This window comes from Arvicanthis niloticus, chromosome 1 (assembly GCF_011762505.2).
Source record: "Arvicanthis niloticus isolate mArvNil1 chromosome 1, mArvNil1.pat.X, whole genome shotgun sequence".
NCBI lineage: Eukaryota > Metazoa > Chordata > Mammalia > Rodentia > Muridae > Arvicanthis > Arvicanthis niloticus.
In genome coordinates this window covers 83,736,698-83,757,650 of record NC_047658.1, presented here as the reverse complement: position 1 = coordinate 83,757,650, position 20,953 = coordinate 83,736,698, and the positions used below count along the sequence as shown (strand labels likewise).

General features: G+C 48.4%; 1 protein-coding gene across 19 annotated transcripts in view; it reads left to right on the top strand.

Moving 5' to 3' along the window:
• Plekha7 (pleckstrin homology domain containing A7) overlaps positions 1–20,953 on the top strand; it is a 185,389-nt gene that overhangs the window by 135,431 nt on the left and 29,005 nt on the right. For 12 of the 19 annotated variants that reach the window (XR_013112894.1, XM_076941438.1, XM_076941419.1 and 9 more), the window contains 6 exons: positions 1,059–1,234; positions 9,355–9,819; positions 15,182–15,704; positions 16,023–16,109; positions 16,632–16,751; positions 18,856–18,909. Coding sequence is in view for 17 of the 19 variants with exons in the window: in XM_076941438.1 (XP_076797553.1) it covers positions 1,059–1,234; positions 9,355–9,819; positions 15,182–15,704; positions 16,023–16,109; positions 16,632–16,751; positions 18,856–18,909 (1,425 nt within the window). In the remaining 2 variants the exon portion in view is untranslated. The remainder of the gene's footprint in view (positions 1–1,058; positions 1,235–9,354; positions 9,820–15,181; positions 15,705–16,022; positions 16,110–16,631; positions 16,752–18,855; positions 18,910–20,953) is intronic. The other 7 variants (XR_013112895.1, XM_034509541.2, XM_076941463.1 and 4 more) reach the window with 1 other exon arrangement.

Below are 20,953 nucleotides of genomic sequence, written 5' to 3'. Positions count from 1 at the left end.
TCTGGGCACTGGGTTGGGTAGACTCAGATGTATTAATGGGAGAAATAGACCTATAGTTAGTATGCATTGTGGTCTTGGATGTCCAGTGTGGGGAGGAGTAAATGCCAAAGGCTCGTCTGAGAGGCTTTGGTCATCTGTACTGAAAGCATGCCACTCTACAGTTTATAACTGTTTTCTTTGGCTGGTCATTGGTGTGGCCTGCCTTTCATTGTAGGTCCACGTTATTGAATTACACTTTAGTTTTTCATGGGACCATGAGTCAGACCAGAGTTCCAACTTTTCACTTTTATTTAACAAATAGTGAGCACATGCCCGTGCCAGGCACTGTGCCTGCTCTTCCTGGGTATGTGGGGAACAAAATCAGAAAGGCTCCTTTCTCATGAAGTTAGTAAAATGAGCAGTGTCCAGGGACAGTAATCACTGTGTCCAGGGACGGTAATCACCCTCAGGACCTATTTCCAGATGCAGTATGTGGGAGAATTACCGAACCTCTCAGATCCATTTCTTCATCTGCAAAACAGATCTGTGCCTACTCCTCCAGGCTGCTGGGATTACAAAGAGACTAAAACTTTGGCCATACCCACAGACACAGAGTGGGTACTTTGACAGTCTTTCCTTTTCTACACCATCTTCCTGTACAGATTGGGTGAGGTTTTCACTGCAAGGTTAAGAGGCAGGCCCTTGCAGTGATTCTTATGAGGATCATCTAAGGTGCCAATTAGGAGTCATCCCCTGTGCCTTTTTCTAGGCTTCCCCGAATTCCCATTCAGGTGTTGATCAGCTCTTCACAGTTCCACAGTATTTCCTGAAAGGACAAGAGCTGCTTCTTTAGGCACAACTCATGTTTCATGCCAGCTGAAGCACAGCAAACTGAGCCATATCAGTCTCTGGGTCTGGCAATAGTAAGAAAGTAGCATCTAGGTTGTGACATTTTTCAGATGTGGAGACAAACTGACCAGCACTGGGGCTTTACCTGCAAGTAGGAAGACAGCCAGAGTGCCCCTTGTTCTTGTTTTCATAGAGAATGTGTGCCAACCTGTTTGTCCTTATGCCCACAGGCCGTGCACAGGGGAATGAGGGCACTCATCTATAGCACCACCACAGCGGGCTCTCAGGCGGAGCACTCGGGCATGAGGACCTACTACTTCAGTGCCGACACCCTGGAGGACATGAACGCCTGGGTCAGGGCCATGAACCAGGCTGCACAGGTGCTGTCTCGATCATCACTGAAGAGGTCAGTCCTGGTGGGGGATCTCCAGGGTGGGAGCCAGAAAAGACCCCTAGGGCTGCAGTTCCGCTGTTCATGCTGTGTTCAGGATGGCCAGCTCTCTCAAGTCCATTCTGGAACAAGTGCTCTAGGAGGAGAATGTGCAAATGCTAGCACATATCACTCACCAGGCTGCAAGCTCTTCTAGACAGCATCTAGTGGCCACAGACGCCATGGAACCTCACACAGACGTGCACGTGTGCGCGCGCGCGCACACACACACACACACACACACACACACACACACACGCACATGTACGTATCTTCTCAGCTTTTCTTATTTATGATATAAGGGACAGAAAGAGTCCAAATCACATTTCCAGGTTAACCTCTGTTAGGTAAATTGATATCCTTTAAACTAACTTTCTATTTATAGAATAGATGTATATAGGTATATGTAGGTTTCTTTTTTACCTTTAAATTTTTATTATATTTTACTTATTATTTTGTGTGTGTGTGTGTGTGTGTGTGTGTGTGTGTGTGTGTGTGTGTGTACTTATGCCATGGCACCACTATGGAGATCAGAGGACAACTTTTAGAAGTTGTTCTTTCCTTGTATGAAGTGGGTCCCAGGAATTGAACTCAGGTTGTCAAGACTGGTAGCAAACTGGACCATCTCACTGGCCTTTTTGCCATTTTAAAACATAAACAAGGAGATTATTTGATACCAGTAGACATAGATCACATATCAGTCTGTATTCTGCTGCTATAACAAAATCCCAAAGTGTGGGTAATATATAAAGAAAAAAAGATTTACTCACCTCAGTTTGGGAGACAAAAGTCTAAATAACATGGTTTGAAATCTGCCATGGATACACACACACACACCAATTGGACTGTATCAAAGGCCAGTGACACCATGATGGGTGCTCCTACAAGAGGGAGACCAGTATCAGTTATTTTTGGTGCAGCATCTGCAATGGCCTAATTGCCTTGACGTGGCAGGAAAGAATCTTGCCTCTCCTCCAGTGTGGTGTTCCACTGGTACCTTCCCTCCTTGTTAGTGGTCCCACCCCTTAACCTATTTCCCCCCCAACCCCCGCTTCCCTATCCTCTGCCTCTGCAGCCATCTCCTGCAGCCATTCCCCCACCCCCACACCTCTGCAGCTGTCTCCTGTCTTGTAGATCTCACCTAGATCTGTCACATACTTCCTTTAGGAATGGCGGCGTCTATCAGTACTGCTGACTACAGGTGACTTGAGGGGATGGGGATTTATTGTTCATGCCCCTGAAGATTTCAAGATACACATGGCACTAGAATAGCTGGTTTGGGTCTCAGACACTGCCATCCTCTCAGGCTCTGGGTTAGATTCAGTCAGACTCTGGGGAAGTCCCAGGAACATCTGGATCTGAGGTTGAGGGGCCTGTAGCAGTCTGGCCATCGAGCCCAGCAACAGAGCTTGGAAGTGTGTTGCCCAAGAAGCACTGAGATACGTCCTGATTAGACTGGCTGACCTCAATTACACCACTCACGGTGGCCAGGGAAGGCACTTGTTGATGCCACTGGGCCATAGGGACCAGAAGCAGAAGTAGGAGATTATTTCCATGGGAAGGTGAGGGCTTCAGGCTGAGGACCTGGGAATGGGTCTTGGGATGAGTGAGCGAACACCAGTGGCCATCACCCAGGCTGGCGGATGTGCCTCACCTTCTACTGCAGCATTGTCTTTTTTACTTTTATTTTGTGTGTATGAAGCTTTGCCTATATGTGTGTCTGTGTGCCTGGTGCCCCCTGGAGGTCAGAAAAGATTCCCTGGAACTGGAATTTTAGATGGTTGTGAGTGCCATGTGGGTGCATTGAACCCAGGTCTTCTGCCAGAGCAGCCAGTGCCCTTAACCTCTGAGCCATCTCTCCACACCACTGTACCTACCCCACCCCCATCCCATTCCTATTGTCTTGAACACCTTCTCCCTCCTGGAGCTTAGTCTCTGAAGTCTTTCAGGCTTGGATTCCAGCTCTCCTGCTGCCGCTGTGTGAGAAGGACTTAACACTTCTCACAGTCAGTTTCTCACAGTTCATAAGACCCTTTCAGTGAGTAACTGTGGTTACTTAGTGAGGAACTGAGACACAGTTCCCACTCCCTGTCAGATGTGTTGGCTTCTGTAGCTCTTGGCCTGGTGATATCATTGCCACCCCACCCCACCCCACCCCACCCCACCCCCCCCCACCCCTGTGCACCCTTCTTGTTTCCACTGTGAGTCTTTGAGCAAACTTCGCACTCTCTGTTGCTAGTGTATCTCCTAGCAGTGTGTAAAGCTCATCCCCAGCTCTCTGGAGCCCCCCTCTTCCTCTAGTCCCCTCCCAGGGAATTCCTTTCTGCAACTCTGATTTTCACCATCTTGTTTCCTATACAAGGTCATGGGATGGAAGGAGGATGAGTGTCCTATCCAGTCTTTCTCCATCCCTATCATGTCTGGACTGTGTTTGATTCCCTGGGGTCTTCTTGACACCCATCTTCCCAGCTTGTCTAAGGATGCTTTATTTTTCCCAGAAAACCATAACCCCAAGCAAGAAGGCCCATTTGCATTTGCAGCTCACAAAACTGACAGGTGAGGGCTTGCCAGAAGATAACCTCAAGTCTTCCCGGTCTCCAACCCTGCTTCCAATTCTTGCTTCCAGTCTGTCTTGGGGCCGAAGGAACTTACATCCTAGTCACTTAAAGAGTAAAATCCTGTTTCCTTCACAGGGCCTTTGAAGCTGGCATGTATTTCTAGTATCTACAGACTTAACACTTGCCTTCCCTATTATCTGTGTCCCACCCACCTGGACCTCCCTGTCCTTGAACCTGTTCATTCATTCATCTTTTATCTGCACATATGCATGGCGGGCATATTGTAAATGAAACACATTTGATGATCCTGAAATCGTAGCAGCGAGTAAGAGAGGTAGTGTGTGATCCAGTGTACGTTTGGGGAGTGGGGGGCGGGCACACATAAATCAGTAAGAAGACATTTACCATGATCTAAGCATGGAGACTGTAAGATGGGGTGTTGGAAAGGGGGAGGAGCAGTGGGTGGGAAGTTTGAGTGATCAGGAAAGGTCCCTATTACCTGATTAGCTATGGAGGTAGGATGCATTAGTACACGGAAGTCAGATGCACACATGGCGGGGGGTGGGGGAGCATATATGGGGCTAATGGATGACTTGGTGAAAAAAGAGCTTGCTGAGGAAACCTCACCTGAGTTTGAGCCCCAAAACATACATTAGTGGGGATTAGGGGCATCTAGATGCTGTGGTATGCATCCGCAATTACCATCACTTCCTTGAAAATAGCCCATTTAGTACCTGACATAGAGTAAGTGCTCACTTAAATGTGTGGCTTTTTGTCTGGTTGGATGGGCAAGTAGGTGACCTGCTGAACAAAACAGTTTCGAATTGGCATGGAGCTGCCAAGATGGTCCAGCTGAGATACTTACCTTCAAGCCTAACAATCTGAGTTTGAATCCCTAGAACCCCCATGGTTGAAGGAGAGAACTGACTCCAACAAGGTATCCTTTGTCTTCCACACCTGCACAGTGGTACATTGCTTCCTCAGTATAACCTCCCCCGCCCCCCCAAAAAAAGTAAAAAAAATAAAAGTTGTAATGACACAGAACAAAGTGAACACTGCTCTGGGTGTATATGTGTGTGTAAGGAGCCAGCCTTCTCAGAAATAGCTCCACATTTAAGCCCTTTGCACTTTTTTGTTTGGCCTTCGGACTGTTCAGCTGGGTAATATATGGCTGGACAAGCCTCAGCAGAAGTCCTTGATAAACATTTTCAGCCCTTTGTCTGCAGATTTTAGAGTTGGAGCTGATGGGGTTGGAGTCCTGTGTGTGTCACTGGGTAGGACCTAAGGCAAGTGGTTCACCTCACTGAGCTTCACTTGCATTACCTGTAGTGAGGGTGACACTGGCTCCAGCCTGTAGGTTTGTGTGGTTAACAGAAGAGACAATATTGTGCTTTGCTTAGAGTTCTGTCTTAGAAGTGGTGAGCACACAGTCAGCACCCCAGTTGTCACTGTTCCTTCCATTAGAGACACTGTGTTGTAAGTAACCCCATATGTGAGTGTCCCCAACCTCTGTAAGCATGGCATATCTGACCTGGCAGTGTTGTCATAGGGATGAGAGATGGGCCTCATCAAGTTCCTGGCACACAGTGGGACCTTGCATGTATTGGCAATGGTAGTATCAGCCTTAAAACATATATGACGCTGGCCAAGACCCTATGGAGTTTTCGATCCATATAACTTCACAGGGGAGTTTGTCATTTGTCACTTCTATGTAAGAGGCAGCTGTGTTGTTGGTGTACTTTGTGACTCACTGGGGAAGAGCAGCTGAAGGCAGAATGTCCTTAACACAGGCAGGTCCTCTGTTGCTAATTCTGGTAAAGCAGAGCCAGTTGAAGGGCTGTTGGGTGAGAGATTTTCCCTGGGACAAGGGGCGAGGGCTGCCCTCTTTAACTGAGCTCTGGAAAGAAGGAAGTGACTACCGTCTCCACTGCTCTCAGCAGCTCCTTTCACAATGCTGAGCACTAACCAGAGCAAAGGAAACTGCCTGCCTGCCTGCCTGCCTGCCTGCCTGCCTGCCTGCCTGCCTGCCTCCACGTTTTGTGAGGCCTCAGCAGTTCAGACTTTCATACAAAGTTACAGATGGTACCCAGGGTGGGTCCTCTCTATGAGCTTGCCTGCTTCTGTGACTGGGGATCAGTGCTCAGTACTCCACCAGCAGCCCATCTGGGAAGGGTTTGTGCCATCTTACCTCTAGAGACCTATGTTCCATGGCCAGCCCTCTGCATGACAGTCATCCACAGTGAAGGCATACTTTACCCATTGTGTTAAATTGATCCGTGAAGATTTCTTTTGTGACAGGTCTTCTGATTTGAAAAGTCATATGGTAAATTGCTGGGAATATAGGGAGACAGGAGAAAATGGTTTTGTTTGTTTGTTTGTTTTTGTTTTGTTTTGTTTTGTTTTGTTTTAAGGCCCCTAATTGTTAAATGTTGAACTCAGGTAGGGCTATAGAGTGGGAAACACTGCTTTCCTACCTGCAACTACAGATTGAACATTTTGGCCATAAAAGTATCCCTTTAAGTCTTGGAAGCCACAGGGTTAAGGAGCTTCATAACCCCAAAATCTTAGGGGTAAGAAGAGTGGCAGGTAGCAAGCAGACACCACTCTTTCAGCCATTCCCTAGATGTTTACTCTGCAGGATATTCTGGTATTAATCCAAATAGAAGAAGTAATCATCTCCCATCAAGTTGATTTCCAAGAAGTATTTGCACATGTAGGAAGGTGCATCTTTCTTTGAACACACACAATAAAACCCAGAATTTACTATTATACAACTAGCTCTAAAATGAGAGGAGCCCAGCAAACTCCATGATTTTAGTGTTAACAGCCTTTCCTTCAGTTCTAATGCATACATGATAGTGGCATGTTTGCCTGACTGCTTATCTTTATAGTGTGCACAATAAGAAGATATATCCATTTAGAGACTGGAGATAAAGCCCAGGCTGTAAAATGCTTACTTGTCTGGTAGGCATAAACCATGGGTTCAAGTACTACCATAGCATAAACCAGATCTTTCTTCCAGAACCTGGGAGATAGAGGCAGGCCTTCCTCAGGGACATAAAAGTTTGATGATAGCCTGTGATTCATGAGACCCCTGTCCCCACCCCTCAAAAAGAAAAGAAGGCAGGCAGGCTATAGCTCTTTGGGTTTCCAAGCTGGACTGATACTTGGTGGTGTGGGAGCTAATGAAAGCACAGAACAACTGTCACCCTACCAGGAGTGACCCAGCTCAGAGGCAGCTGTGGAGCACAGCCTGTAAGGATGAGAGACCGTGATGAGGATGAAGGCCAAGATAGGCAGCTCAAAGGTGCTGATAGTGTCTGTTGACAAAGAGGAGAGGAAGGGGGGGGGGGGGTCAAACTGCTCAAATGTTCTTCAGAGCAGAATTTCTTATCTTTGAGCTTACAGGAAGACTGTAATATTTATTTTGTGTGTGTCTCTGTGTATGTGTGTGCGGTGTACATGTTGCAGTCATAAGACAACTTCTTGGAGTTGATTCTTTCCCTCCGCCATGTGGGTTCTGGGGATGGAACTCCGGTTGTGGCAATATGTGTCTGCACAGCCCTCTTGCCAGCCCACGAATTGTTTTTCAAAAGTGTAAGTCCCTGAGTGTTTTCCTGTCACCAAGATTTATAGACCCACTGGGCTGCAGTGGAAGGCCCCTCAGGTCACTATCTTAGTCCTTCATTCTAATGAGATGTAACAACCTCTGCAGTGTGAATAACATACACCAACATCTGTACACACAGGAAAGGAAGTTTATTGATCCACCACTAGGAGGACCAGTGCTGCATCTGGTTTAGGTGTGGGTACATGTGAGAGCTTAGGCTGAGTCCTCACGACTCTGTCTCCCTCCATCTTCTTTCCATTCATTTCTTGCTCTTGGCTTCCTTTTCAAACAACCCCTCATACAGGGCAGCATGAACTCAAGCCAGAGTCCGAGGATGGACTGACTGGCCCTTTGTCTCCCCCTGAACCAGTCACTGAGACTTTGGAGCCATAGCGGAACAAAAAATAGTAAAGTCGGCATCACCCAAACCAGATGGATCCCAAGTGGGGAAGGGTGAACCCAAATGAAGGCAGAAATGTTGTCAGACATGCAGTGGACAGAAGTATAGGTTTGGGAGGTGAGATGTCTCTCAATATGAATAAAATGAGATACAAACCAGGTGTGGTGGTGTAATCCTGTAAAGGCAAGATCAAGAGTTCAAGCCTATCCTCAGTAACATAGCAAGTTCAAGGCCAGCCTGGACTCCTTGAGACCTTGTTTTAAAACAACAAAAAAGGAGGCCTAGAGCTGGTAAGATGGCTCAGCAGGTGAAAGCCCTGGTCACCAAGGCAGACAACCTGAATCCTATCCCCAGGAGCTATGTGGTGAAAGGCTCTCTCGTTTCTTATTGAAGTTGTGTTCTCAGCTCCACACATGCGCCATGATACCGTTGAACACTCAAATGCACACAAAATAAGTGGGTTTTAAAAAAATAGAGAGAAGTTGGTGGTACACACCTTTAATCCCAGCACTTGGGAGGCAGAGGCAAGTAGATCTCTGAGTTTGAGGTCAGTCTGATCTACAGAGCAAGTTCCAGGAGAGCCAGGGATACACAGAGAAAATAAATAAATAGGTAGGCAGGTAGGTAGGTGGGTGGGTAGATAAGTAAAAGGAAACTTTATTTCTGTCTAAGTTGGGGTTTCTGTGGAAAAGCCATTTGAACATTGACAGTGGCGAGTGTGACTGCCTTGCTTGGGACTGTGTTCCCATGGTTAAACCCGCACACAAGGAGCAGTCAGTCACTGTGTAGGGAATTATTTTTCTTGTTCCCTAAACTATCTTGAATCTTCACTCACCCTAGAGAGTTGAGGTTCTGGGTGGTCCTGGGGCTCTGATCATCATGGTGATCAGAATACAATACAGAAGTGTTCTGCTGCATGATCCCAGATCAGAGTGCAGACAGTCCATCACAGAAGCCATGTATTGGAAGGGCAGGCCCTTCTTACCCTTGAGCACAGCTAGACTAATGCCCCATCTGAATTCCTGCTCACTTACCCATCTGTGTTGGAGTGCCTTCTTCTGACTCCAGTGAGCCACTACATACAGAACTAGATTAGGACCTGTGCCCTAGGAGGCTTTCAGTGTGGCAGGCCTTGACAGAAGAACCCTGTCCAATGTCACAGAGCCCCTCTTCTGTCCTCAGCTCACAACTTTAGTTGTAACCAGTACCTCTCCTCAAACTGGCCATGCTTGTGGGTGGGGGTGAGGACCATGAGTGGAAAGGTGGCAGAAGCTAAAGTGTGTGGCTCCAGTGTGAAACTGGAGCAGCAGTTTCAGTGTGGTGATGGTGTCAGGGTGCAGTCCTATTTTACACTGCGGAGTGGGTCAGGAGAGGCTTTCTGGAAGAAGCAGTATTTAAACCAGGTTCCCACAGAAGCAGAAAGGACTGAGCATGGGTTGGGGGTTGGAGGGTGTTCCAGAAATAAGTAGATAATGTTTCCAGGAAGTCTTGGCTGTTCTGTGGACTGAATGTGCTGCTGCCATTACAGGGACATGGACAAGGCAGAGCGGCAGGCCATGCCACAGGCCAACCACACTGACACCTGTCAAGATTGTGGCCACATGGGACCTGGACACTCAAGAGATTGTCCTCATCGAGGCTATGAAGACTCCTTTGGCTTCGACAGGAGGGAGCAGGAGGAAGAACGCTTCCGTTCTCAAAGGGACCCACTGGAGAGCAGGAGGGACAGGAGCAAGGCCAGGTCCCCATACTTGCCAGCTGAGGAGGATGCCTTGTTTGTGGATCTACCTGGTGGGCCCCGAGGCCAGCAAGCACAGCCACAGCGAGCTGAGAAGAACGGGGTGCCACCTTATGGCCCGGGAGAACAGAATGGGACCAGTGGGTACCAGCGGACTGCTCCTCCCAGGGCCAACCCAGAGAAACACAGCCATAGGAAGACCAACCTGGCCCAAGCAGAGCACTGGGCAAAGGCTCAGAAGGCGGATGGCAGGAGGTTAGTCTGGGGTTGAACGTGATAATGAGGGTGGGGTGGGTGGGGTGCTGTCATTTCTCCAGTACCTGCTCAGCTAATTAACCACTCTACCTTTATGTGAATAACCTTAACAGCCCTCCCAGGAAAGGTGATAGCTCTAACTTTCAGACCAGAGAAATGCATAGGACACACAGATAAGTGGCAAGGCTGGAGTTTGAAGTGTGGTCTGTGGGCCTTTGCCTGCCAAGAAGACACAGAGGTGGCCAGCATCAGTAGCCAATCGACTTTACACTGCTGTCCCTCTGCTTCCAAGAAGTCTCTGTAGACTCTTGAGAGCACTGAGATCCAGGTGTCACCTCCCAGATGCCTGGAAGAGCCAGGGATGAGTCTGGGGAGGAGCCCAGACACTGTGGACACTTATCCTGTCATTGGGTATAGGCTCATTTGAAGAAAATTAATTTACGTGTGTGGGTGTTTTACCTGCATAAATCTCTGAGTGCCAGATATGTGGCTGGTGCCCACAGAGACCAAAAGAGGGCATTGGTTCCCCTAGAACTGGAGTTAGAAACAGTACCATGTGGATGGATGCTGGGACCTAAGCCTCTGAAGGAGCAACAAGTGCTCTTAACAGCCAAGCCATCTCTCTAGACCCTTTCTTTTTTCTCCTTTTTGTAGACAGCGTCTCACTATGTAGCCTTGTTGGCCTGGAACTCACTATGTAGACCAGGCTGGCCTTGAACTCATAGAGTTCCACCTGCCTCCACCTCCCAAGTACCATGATGAAAGATGTGCACACCATACCCAGCCAAAGCTAGTTTCAAAGTTTAAATCTGCAGGCAGTAGACTGTAGGAATGAAGGAGCCACCGGAATGCCTGGCCCTCGAGAACCTTTCTTGGGAGAAAGTCCTTGCAAAACAATCAGACCACTGAGATTCTAACTTGTTGTTGATGAAATGTGTCTCCATAAGGCTTTCTCTGCCCACAGACCTTCCTTATTCTACTACACACAATGGCCTGCCCTGTGGGAGGCACAGAGGTAGCATGTGTCAGGGAGCTGAAAGGAGGGTGGCCAGCATGGGGAGGAGAGGCAGTGGTACTGAGGGCTGATGGAAAGCAGAGTGTCAAGAAGACTCACATTGGTCCCTGTTCTGTACACACACACACACACATACACACACACACACACACACACACACACAGAGAGAGAGAGAGAGAGAGAGAGAGAGAGAGAGAGAGAGAGAGAGAGAGAGAGAGAGAGAGAGAGAGAGGTATGATCATTTCCTATGGTAAGTGACCAATGGATCTGGCCACTTAGTGAAGGAACTTCTTCCATTTTCCGCTTGAAAACACAGAGAAAGAAGCCAGCTATCTCTCCTTTGTGTGTTGTAAGACTGTGCTGACCTCATTGTCACTGGACATGTCACTGGACAGAGCACACAAAGGCATTGGCTGGAAGCCCACATGGGGAACCATTTCTCATTTATCCCCATATTTTGAGATATATCTATATTGCATCTCCTGTCGTTTAACTCTGCTGGAATGAGGTTAGCAAGAGTCTCACATACCCTTCTAGTCCTAGCCTTCCATCTCCAACTGCACCCAGTGTTTAAAGTAAAGTGTACTCATGAAAGAAAAAGGTGGGTGGGGCCAGGGGTTAAAAGCAGACCAGAGGGAACACAATAGGAAATGAAAGGCCTGCATGATGAACGTGGAAGTGAGAGTGAGGGATTTCTGCAGTGAAGAGGAATGGTCACAAAGGTCGACCTTATGTTTGACATGACTGTCTCTGCAGCCACTTTCTCAGGATATCCTGTTTAACTTTTCTGGTTTGGGAACCACAGAGCAGGTAGAAGAATAGGAGTTCCTGATACCAGACTATGTAAGGCCAGGTTGGGCATATGTCTGTTGTCAGGATAGAGCTGCCCCAGGAGTAATCACCTGCTCCTGGGACCTATCATATTCCCCCTTCTACCAGCCAGTCCATTATAGTTTGGCCTCAGGAGCCAATGGCCACCATCATACTAGTGTCTGAGGTCTCCCTGAATGGCAGACAATGGAGAGGTGGTAAGCAGGGACTGAGGATAGCCTCAAGATTTGGGGCACTGCCTAATAGTGAGAGTGGGGGGCTGTGACCATCTAAACTTGGTAGTCAGGTACTCTACATAGGCCTAGAGACAGACAGAAGGAGCAGCCCCACACCTGCTGTCTGCTCTGGCCACCACCTCTGAGGATTTGGCCACTGCCACATCAGACACAGGCTTTGGGAAAATGAATGAAAAATCTCTGCCACCTAGTGACAAGCAAGCTCACTTGCATGCTAGACAGATTTGGGTTGAAGAGATCTTAAAATTACCTCAGCTAAATGAAAAGAAACTGTGAAAGGAAAGCTGCCATATTTAATGGCACCTATTTCTATTCCTCACCATGGTTAGTCAGAGGTGCTTATCATCCATGTTTTACAGGAGACAAGTGAGAGTAGAACAGAAGAGACAGACCTGGGGTCAGACAGGTTCAAGTGATGTAATAGGATTAGAATAGCACTCTTCAACCTCTGGGGCCTGTTCAACAGGGTAAATGCACTCTACCCAGAGGTTATTATTCATAGGTCTACTGGGCTGAAAAACCTACATTTTGAAACTATTTTATATAGGGTTTTGATTCCAGACTGGCTTCTGGTCTGTTTATGCCATGCTGGGAACCCAAGACTTTGTGGATACTAGACAGACTTAAAACTGAGCTATATCTCTAACCTGTATTTAAAGGATTTTTTAAAGATTTATTTTATGTGTACCATGTATGTTTCTGCTGTCTGCAGAGGTCAGAAAAGAGTCAGAGCCCCTGGAACTAGAGTTACAGATGGTTGTGAGCAACCACGTCAGTGCTGAGAATTGAACCCAGGTCCTTTGCAAGAGCAGCCAGTACTAAGGCATCTCTTCAGCTTTTACTTTTAACCAAAAGTAATAATTATGGGACTAGAGAGATGGCACTTGGCATGAGTGTTTCTTGTGCAGTTCCACCCATGCCAGGCAATCCCAGTGTTAGGGGGCAGACAGATGGATCTGGGAGCTCATTGGCCAGCTAGCTTAGTCAGAACAAGAAGTTCTAGGCCAGTGAGAGACACTGTCTCAAGTGAATGGGCAGAGAATGTTAGAGCAGGATACCTGATGTCCTCTTCTGGCCTACAGACACAAACATACATGGGCCTGCACACTCCAACACATGTGCATACACACACATACACATAATCATACATCTGAAAAAGTAATAGCTATATATTGATGGGGTAGATGGGACATTTTGCTATATGCATACATTGTGAAGTTGTTGAAACAAGTTAATTGATACCCATCGCCTCGCCCACATATCCTTTATGTACATGTGGTAACGATAATCAGTCTATTTTCTGAGTAGTTTTGACGTAGATTATTATTAACTGTGGTTACCATGTTGTGTACAATGGGGGCTCTGATACCTGCTCACTTGGAAGTTTGCACAGCTGACCAACATCTCCTCCCTCTTTACTTGTGCCATCTCCAGCTTTACTCTTTGCGTCTCTGCATCTCACATACAAATGAGAACATGCTGCTGCTGCCCCCACTGACCATATACTTGGAGTTAGCATCGGCCCAGAACAATGACTGACACACAGTGATGTTTTTGTTATAAGTTTGCTATGTGAAGTTGATGAGACAGAATTAGGATTTGAACTCAGGCTTCTGTAATGCCAGCGCCTATTCTCTTTACAAGGCCATACTGACTTGCAGATTAGACTAAAAAAAGCAAACAACAACAAAAAAGAGTGTGTGTGTGTGTGTGTGTGTGTGTGTGAGAGAGAGAGAGAGAGAGAGAGAGAAAGAGAGAAAGAGAGAGAGAGAGCAAGCATGCATTTGAGCAGGCACATGGATGTCGCAATGCACATACAGCAGTCAGAAGACAACTTTTGGGAGTCAGTTCTCTCCTGCCACTGTTGGTTCTGGGGATTTAGTTTAGATTATCAGGCCTGCTTGGCAAACACTCTTATGTACTACGGCATCTCACTGACCATAAACTGTAAAAAAAAAAAAAATTATTTTATGTTCTGAATGTTTTGCCTGCATGTTATGTCTGTGCATCACTGTGCATGCCTGGTGCCTATGAAATTCAGAAGGTGGACTTAGATCTCTTGGAACTGGAGTTACAGATAGTTATGAGCCTATTGTGGCTGCTGGGAATTGAACCTGGGCCCTCCAAAAAGCAGCAAATACTCTCATTGTCGAGCCATCTCTTCAATCCCTAGTCCTTTTTGTTTTGGGACACTATTTCCTGTATCTTAGGATGGCCTAGAACTTACTATGTGGCTGAGGATGACCCTGAACTTTTTATCCTCCACCCTCTACCTCCCTATTGCTATTATAGGTGGTATATGCCACCACACCTGGCCATGGTTGGAAGGGAAATGGTGTCAGAAAGGTGCACATCCTACTAAGAAATTTCTGATTCATGGGATGCATTTTCCCTCACTGACTTCATTAGTTCTCAGAACCCCTAGATGAGGCAGTAATACTACCTCACATACAGGTAGGGAAACGGAGGCCCACAGCAGTCAGTAAGCCTCCTGTGATCACATAGCCAGTGTATATAGAATCCAGGTTGAAAACCTACTTTTCTTCCTGCTCAGTGAGAAGTTACTGAGCTAGGGAGCTCTGTGGTGGACGACCGATGTGGGATGCTCATGGTATGTGTCTGGGTGAGGGTGTTCCTCCATCCCTGGTAGTCTAGGCTGCTGGCCAGCCGCTGGTCTCAGCCTTGGAGGGAGCAGTGAGGAAACAGTGTGGCCTCAGGATAGGTTGTAGTCTGTCGGAGAGCCCTGAGTACCAGGCAAGGATTTCAAGGGAGCTGAGGTTTGGGCCACACTGGAGTGATAAGATCAGGTGACCATGTACAAGAAACATATTAGGAGGCTCTCAGAGTTCTCTGTAGGAGGGAAGGAACCAGTGTCTGGGTTCAAAGGGTAGCGAAGAGAAGACACCCCACCCCACCCACCTCCAGCAATTTTCTTTGTGAGTTCTGAGGGCTGGTGCTGGGTTCCCAGACAGAAGGAAAGCTTTTCACCCCCAGAAACTGCGAGGCCTACACAGACCAACACACATTGCTTGTTGTTGACAGCTGGTAAGAAAGGAGAGGCAGTTTAATCACTACACCAGGAATGATGGGCATGGGAACCCTGTGGTAGTTTTGGCTCTTGGAGAAAACTGGTTCTGGGTTCTTCTGCAGTGAGAAGCCCTGGGTGTCTGTGTCAGTCACTGTTTGGGGTCTTCACAGTCTCCCCCACAAGATGATCTTGTGGATTTCCTTAGCTGCATTGCCTTGTGTGATGGCCTGACATGTTCTTTGTCCTTCTCAGCTTGCCCTTAGACCAGACACTTCCTCGGCAGGGTCCCAGCCAGCCCCTGTCCTTCCCAGAAAACTACCAGACTCTTCCCAAGAGCACTAGACATCTTTCTGGGAGCTCTTCACCCCCTCCCCGGAACTTGCCCAGCGACTACAAGTATGCACAGGACCGAGCCAGCCACCTGAAGATGTCCAGTGAGGAGCGCCGGGCACACAGAGACGGCACTGTGTGGCAGCTGTATGAATGGCAGCAGAGGCAGCAGTTCCGTCATGGCAGCCCCACTGCACCCATAGGAGCTGGCTCCCCAGAGTTCACCGAGCAGGGCCGCAGCCGGAGCCTGCTAGAGGTGCCCCGCTCCATCTCCGTGCCTCCGTCTCCTTCTGACATCCCTCCTCCGGGGCCTCCGAGGCCCTTTCCACCCCGGCGGCCACATACACCAGCAGAAAGGGTCACAGTGAAGCCACTCGACCAGAGGAGGAGTGTGGACATCTCTCTGGGGGGTTCTCCCAGGAAGGCACGGGGTCATGAGGTCAAGGTGAGGCTTGTGAACTTCTGCCAGGTGACTGGGGTCTTGCACTGAAAGACAGAGTCACTCAGTGGCTGCCTGGTGACCCACAAGTCAGGAAACAGTGTTGGCATTCAGTCAGTCCTCTTATCTATAACAACCCAGCTGAGGTTGAACTCTCAGGGCCTTTCAGTTTGCTGTGCTGTGCCCAGTGAGGAAGGTGTTCATTTCAGAGACCAGGCACCTAGGGCTCAGGGAGATGGAAGGGCGCATGGTGGGCAGTCCTGGTAGTGAGTGGCTGAGGTCTCCTTGCCTGGCCTCAGTCTGACTTCTCCTCTCCTGTTACAGAACTCCTCTCACGTGGACCGGCGTTCCATGCCCTCCATGGGCTACATGACGCACACAGTGAGCGCTCCCAGCTTACATGGAAAATCGGTAAGCTGGCCTCCCTTCCCTCTCCAGGTGACTGACATGCTGTAGAATACAAGACCCTACCCCATGGTATTCTCTCCCTCGGAGTCAAGCGGTTGCAGCCCACAGGGCAGCTTTCAACCCCTTCTTGGTAATAAGGACACAGCCCAGTGAGCTCTCAGGCTTTGGAGCAGGCCCTCTAAAGACTGAGGAAAGTGGAGGGGAACGTTGGGCTGGTCCTCTCTTTGGATTTTGTCAGAAGTATATTCCAGCTACCTGCTTTCTCCTTCAACACCTCTCCTTTCTTCCCTGGCTTTCACTCGGTTAACTCTCCCTTCAAAGCACCCATCCTTCTGGGGGAAGCTGAGCTGGTGGCTTCCAGTGCCCTATGCTGGTGGTGCCTTTATTCGCCCTAATGATGGGGCCAGTTCGATCATTGCCTGGCAGTGTCACATCAGTGTTGTCCTGGCACGGGGTGAAGAGTATAATTGCGGTGGTGCGCCTCATGGTGGCTGATGCCCTCCCAATGTGTCTACACGCCCACAGCTGGAAGAGCTCTCTCTGCTGCTCACCCGGTTGCAGCGGCACCAGTCCAAGTTGGCCAGCGTGCGAAATTTCGCCATGGGCCAGTTACTACACCACTACTTGACCTTTCCCGCCTGCCAGGTCAGCGCCAGTGGACCCTCCTGAGCCCAGGCAGGGATGGCCTTTCTCCCATGTTTCCCCGTGCCGTGCTCTGGTCTGTCCTGCTGGCTGGCTACCTGCCTCTTCCCTTGCCTGTTTGCTTCTGAGTGCTACAGCTAGTGACTGCTAGTGGAGTGCCTCCCCTCTGGTGTAGGGGAGGGGCTGCATGGGGTGAGACCAACCTGAATCTTGCTTCTCGGGCTGTGGAGAGTGTCAGGCTGCTGCGTGGTTGTCTTGTCTAAGAGCTGTGCAGTATTGCTCATTGAAGACACATGTGGGTCAGCCTGGAGGGAAATGTAGGCACCTCCGCTTGCAGAACGGTCCTCGTCTCTTGTCCTCGCTAGCTTTGTGGGAACCTGCATAAGGGTGGATGGAACTATCATGGGACAAGAAGATCCTGAAGGGGCAGTAACTCCATGTCTCACCAAGAGCTTGCAGACTGGAGCCAGAATCCCAGTCCTACTGGGGTTAGTTTTAAACAGCATCAGGGCCTTGGGCTTGGTATCCAAGCTTCTTAAGATTGCTCAGGGGGTTGCTCTCTTGGGCTCCTGGAGCAGCTAAAGGAAGTGGACTCTTGCCTGAAAGTTGTCTTTGGGCAGCAGTGGTTCAACCAAATAAGTAAGCCTGATCCCTCCATGCAGCACAAAGCCAGGCAGAGGACACTTGAGGGTGCTGGGATTGTCACGTTCCTTCCCTGACCCCTTTTAGCAAGACCTGAAGGACTCAGGGAATGTAGTTAGAAAGATGAATGTAAGAGAAGATAGAAACAAGCAAACAAGCAAACAAACAAAGTAAGTTGTGAGACTAAGGAGGTTCAGTGCCTAAAGAGCCATGCAAGTGTAACCCTGTAAATGCTGAGTGGGTGTGGCCAGCCTCCTGTGATTTCAACTAGAGCAGGCTACGTAGTAAGACTAATTAAGTGTATCTGTGAGCCCTGGGTGATGGAAAGACCCTATCTTATAAATAAGGCTGAAGAGCAATGGAGGGCTTACACCCACCCTAAAACATGCATATTTACATGTATACCACATACAGAGACACACAGCAAAAGGGAAAAGAAAAAAGTTGTAAGTCCTGAATTTGACTTTAACATTCTCTAGCTGTCTTTTCTTCTCCTGTTCAAAGTGTGCAGGGACAGTGACTTGGGGAAGTGAAATGAGGAAGGAGACAGTCCAGGGAAAGAAATAAGCCTATGCAAGCTACAGCATCCCTCAGAGACAGGGCTTCCATGCCCAAGGCAGCATATGAACTTCTCATGTGTGTGTCGGTGACTGGCTTGCACCAGAGCTATGCACCTTCCCCATCCTTGGCTTGTTCAGCTGGAGGCCTCAGTTCACTAAAAACATGGTATCTGGACCATTCTTCATCTCTGGCAACTCCTCTGCCTCAGTTAGCTTCTGTGATCTGCTGAACCAGGAGCGTGACTTGTGGGAAGCCCTTTTCTCAATAATTGCACTGAAGTGCTTGATAGACCAATGAAGATACCACAAGCAAGTCTCACTCAGGCCCCTAATGTGGCTGCTCTGACTTCTTCCTGAGCAAAAGGAGCAAAATTTCCAGCTAAACTTCCAGCAGCTGCTATTTTTCCCTCTGGAGTCTGAGTCATATGGGGTCCTTCTCTCCTGTCTTTTCCAGTCATCCATCCACATTACTTGGGGTCTTGTTACTTCATGCATGTGACAACCCAGGTCAAAGGTTTGATGCCAAGAATTGGAACAGCTGTGTCAGTGGGATCCTAGCTTTGGGCATGGTGAGTGCTGTTCCAGGATCCTGGTTCTGCCTCAGGAGTCTGGCATCTGCCTCATCTGCTCTTCTGCCCTAGCCTACTTGTTGGGTCCTCCCCATCAAACCTCAATGCGTGTAGGGATAAGCTGAATTTCCCCACTGTGACCCACAAATCCTGCCATGCTGAAAGAGGGCTCTGAGTTGCAACAAGACATCTGTGCTTCCCCTGTGGCCTGGTGTGTTGATCTGCTATGGTCCTGTGTCTCCAGTGTAATGTGAATGATCTACCTTCGAAGACCCAGGTTATTTAAACCTTGGTGTTTGTAACTGTTTTGTTTTTTCCTCTCTGCTTCCTTGGAAGGCTGATGACACCTACCTCCAGCTGAAGAAGGACCTGGAGTACCTGGATCTGAAGGTGGGTGGTAGGGCTGGAAGATTGCTTAAGGATCAGGAGTACTTGATGCTTTGGCAGAAGACCCAGGTTCAGTTCCCAGCACCCATCTCAGGTAGTTCACTTACTAATCCATTCTAGAGCGTTTGATTCCCTTAGACTTCCACTGGTACTCCAATGCACGTGAGGCACATAAGTTCACACAGGCATGCACATTACTCCTAAATAAAGTTAATAAGTCTTTAAAGGTGAGTGGCATCAGGATTCCACCTACTATGGACACTCATCTTTCTGCAAGTATTGCTTACTGGAACCCAACACTTGAGTTCCAGACCCTAAGTGAAAACTATTGTCTGAATCAGGAAAAAGTCATTGCTTATGGTCTGACTCTTGTGGAGTTGCTGGTAAGCCCTTGTTATGAGATCTCTGGCCTAGAGAATGTCATGATTTTGATCTGTTCCTTCCCTTGGTTAGAGCCAGAAATTCCTGGGAAATAGCCAGTGGCTTTGCCAGGGCCTCTGCTGCTGGTAGGGGTGTTTGGTTCATAGGGAGTTGGCTGGTGTGTGTGTTCAGCCACAGCTGACATGGTGGGGCCCTTTGCTTTTGTTGATGAGTGAATAAGTTCCACATGGAGTCATGGGGCTTTGAGGCCTATCAGTAGCCTCTCCATTTGGAGCTGAGCACTGGGTGCCTGTGGGTACTTGAAGCTCAAGCTCTGACTTAGCCATTACAACAGAGCTGCAAAGGCCTAAAGAAAGGTACGCTGACTTGCCACAACCCACATGCTCCCTCTGGTGATAGCCCTCCTCATGCCGGAGCTCTGGAACAGACTGGAGGAAGGAAGAGGGTTGTGGACCATGTTTATTTTCACTGCACTGTATACCTAGCTCAAGACATTTCTGATGCAGGATATCTCCCAGCCTTAGGGGGCTCAGCTGTAAATGCTAGAACCTAAGGCAGCATATGGGGGTTTCCCATGCTGATCTAGACCTTTGGATAAATACCTCCTAGTTCATGCAAATGTTAAGCACTTGCTGTATGCCCAGCTCTATAGAAGACAAGGGCAGATGCAAAAGAAAACACAAGGCCCTAGTCTTAAGAAACTTCAAAATAGTATGGGTTAGGGAAAGAAAATATCCCAAATGATAGTGTATACAGTGACCATACAAACACCTGTTTGGTTCAGTACTGAGCTGGAGTCATGAGAATCCATGGGCTGTCAGAGGAAGGCTTCTAAGGCAGTGGGGAGCACTCGAGCAGAGCTTTGAGCAATCATGACTCCGAGCCGTTGTGATGAATTCAGCTGTGATGAGACAGGACCAGAGTAAGCCAAAGAGAGCTGCCATGGTGCAGGGGTGAGATTAGAGCCCTGGAGTGAGGTGGAACAAATCGTGTTGACTCCTGACTCTGTCATAGGCCTTATAGGAAGGAAGAGATGAAGGAGGAGAGACTGAGGCACAGGCTTCAGAGCAAGACCTCCTGTTTGTGCGACTCACACAGAAGCTGAGTAGTAATGGCCCAGGTTCTGAGTTTTACTGCAGTAGCTTGCACAGTAGTCCCATAAGGGTGTAAATTACTTTCTCAAGGCCACACTGGAGAGACAGAGATACATATGAGTCCAGCACTTACTTACCCCAACGCTCACATTCACCTTGCTACCTGCCTTTCAGCCTTTTTTTGTTTGTTTGTTTTGCTGCTGTGGTCCCAAAGGCATTAAACTTTTGGGGGAGTCAAGCTTGGGTTAGGATGGCAGGAAATGGATTTGATGGATTGGAGAGGGAAGTTGCATCCTGAGGTAGCTTCCTTAGCTAGGAGCTATGTGACCTGAGGAGGTATTCTGGATGCTGATACTGTCATGAGAACAGCTGGACTTGTAGCCAGTTTCCTGGTTATATATCTGCTACTGTAAGTACTAAGCTCTTCTCAGGGAAGTAGTCCAGGGGTGAACCTCTCCTGCAGCTAGAAGAGGCTTGACTCCATCTGCCCAAGAGAGAGGAGAGAGGTTGTGTATGGAGTAATGATCAGAATGCGTGACTTCCATCAGAGGGCAGGGACCTGGTCTGGCATG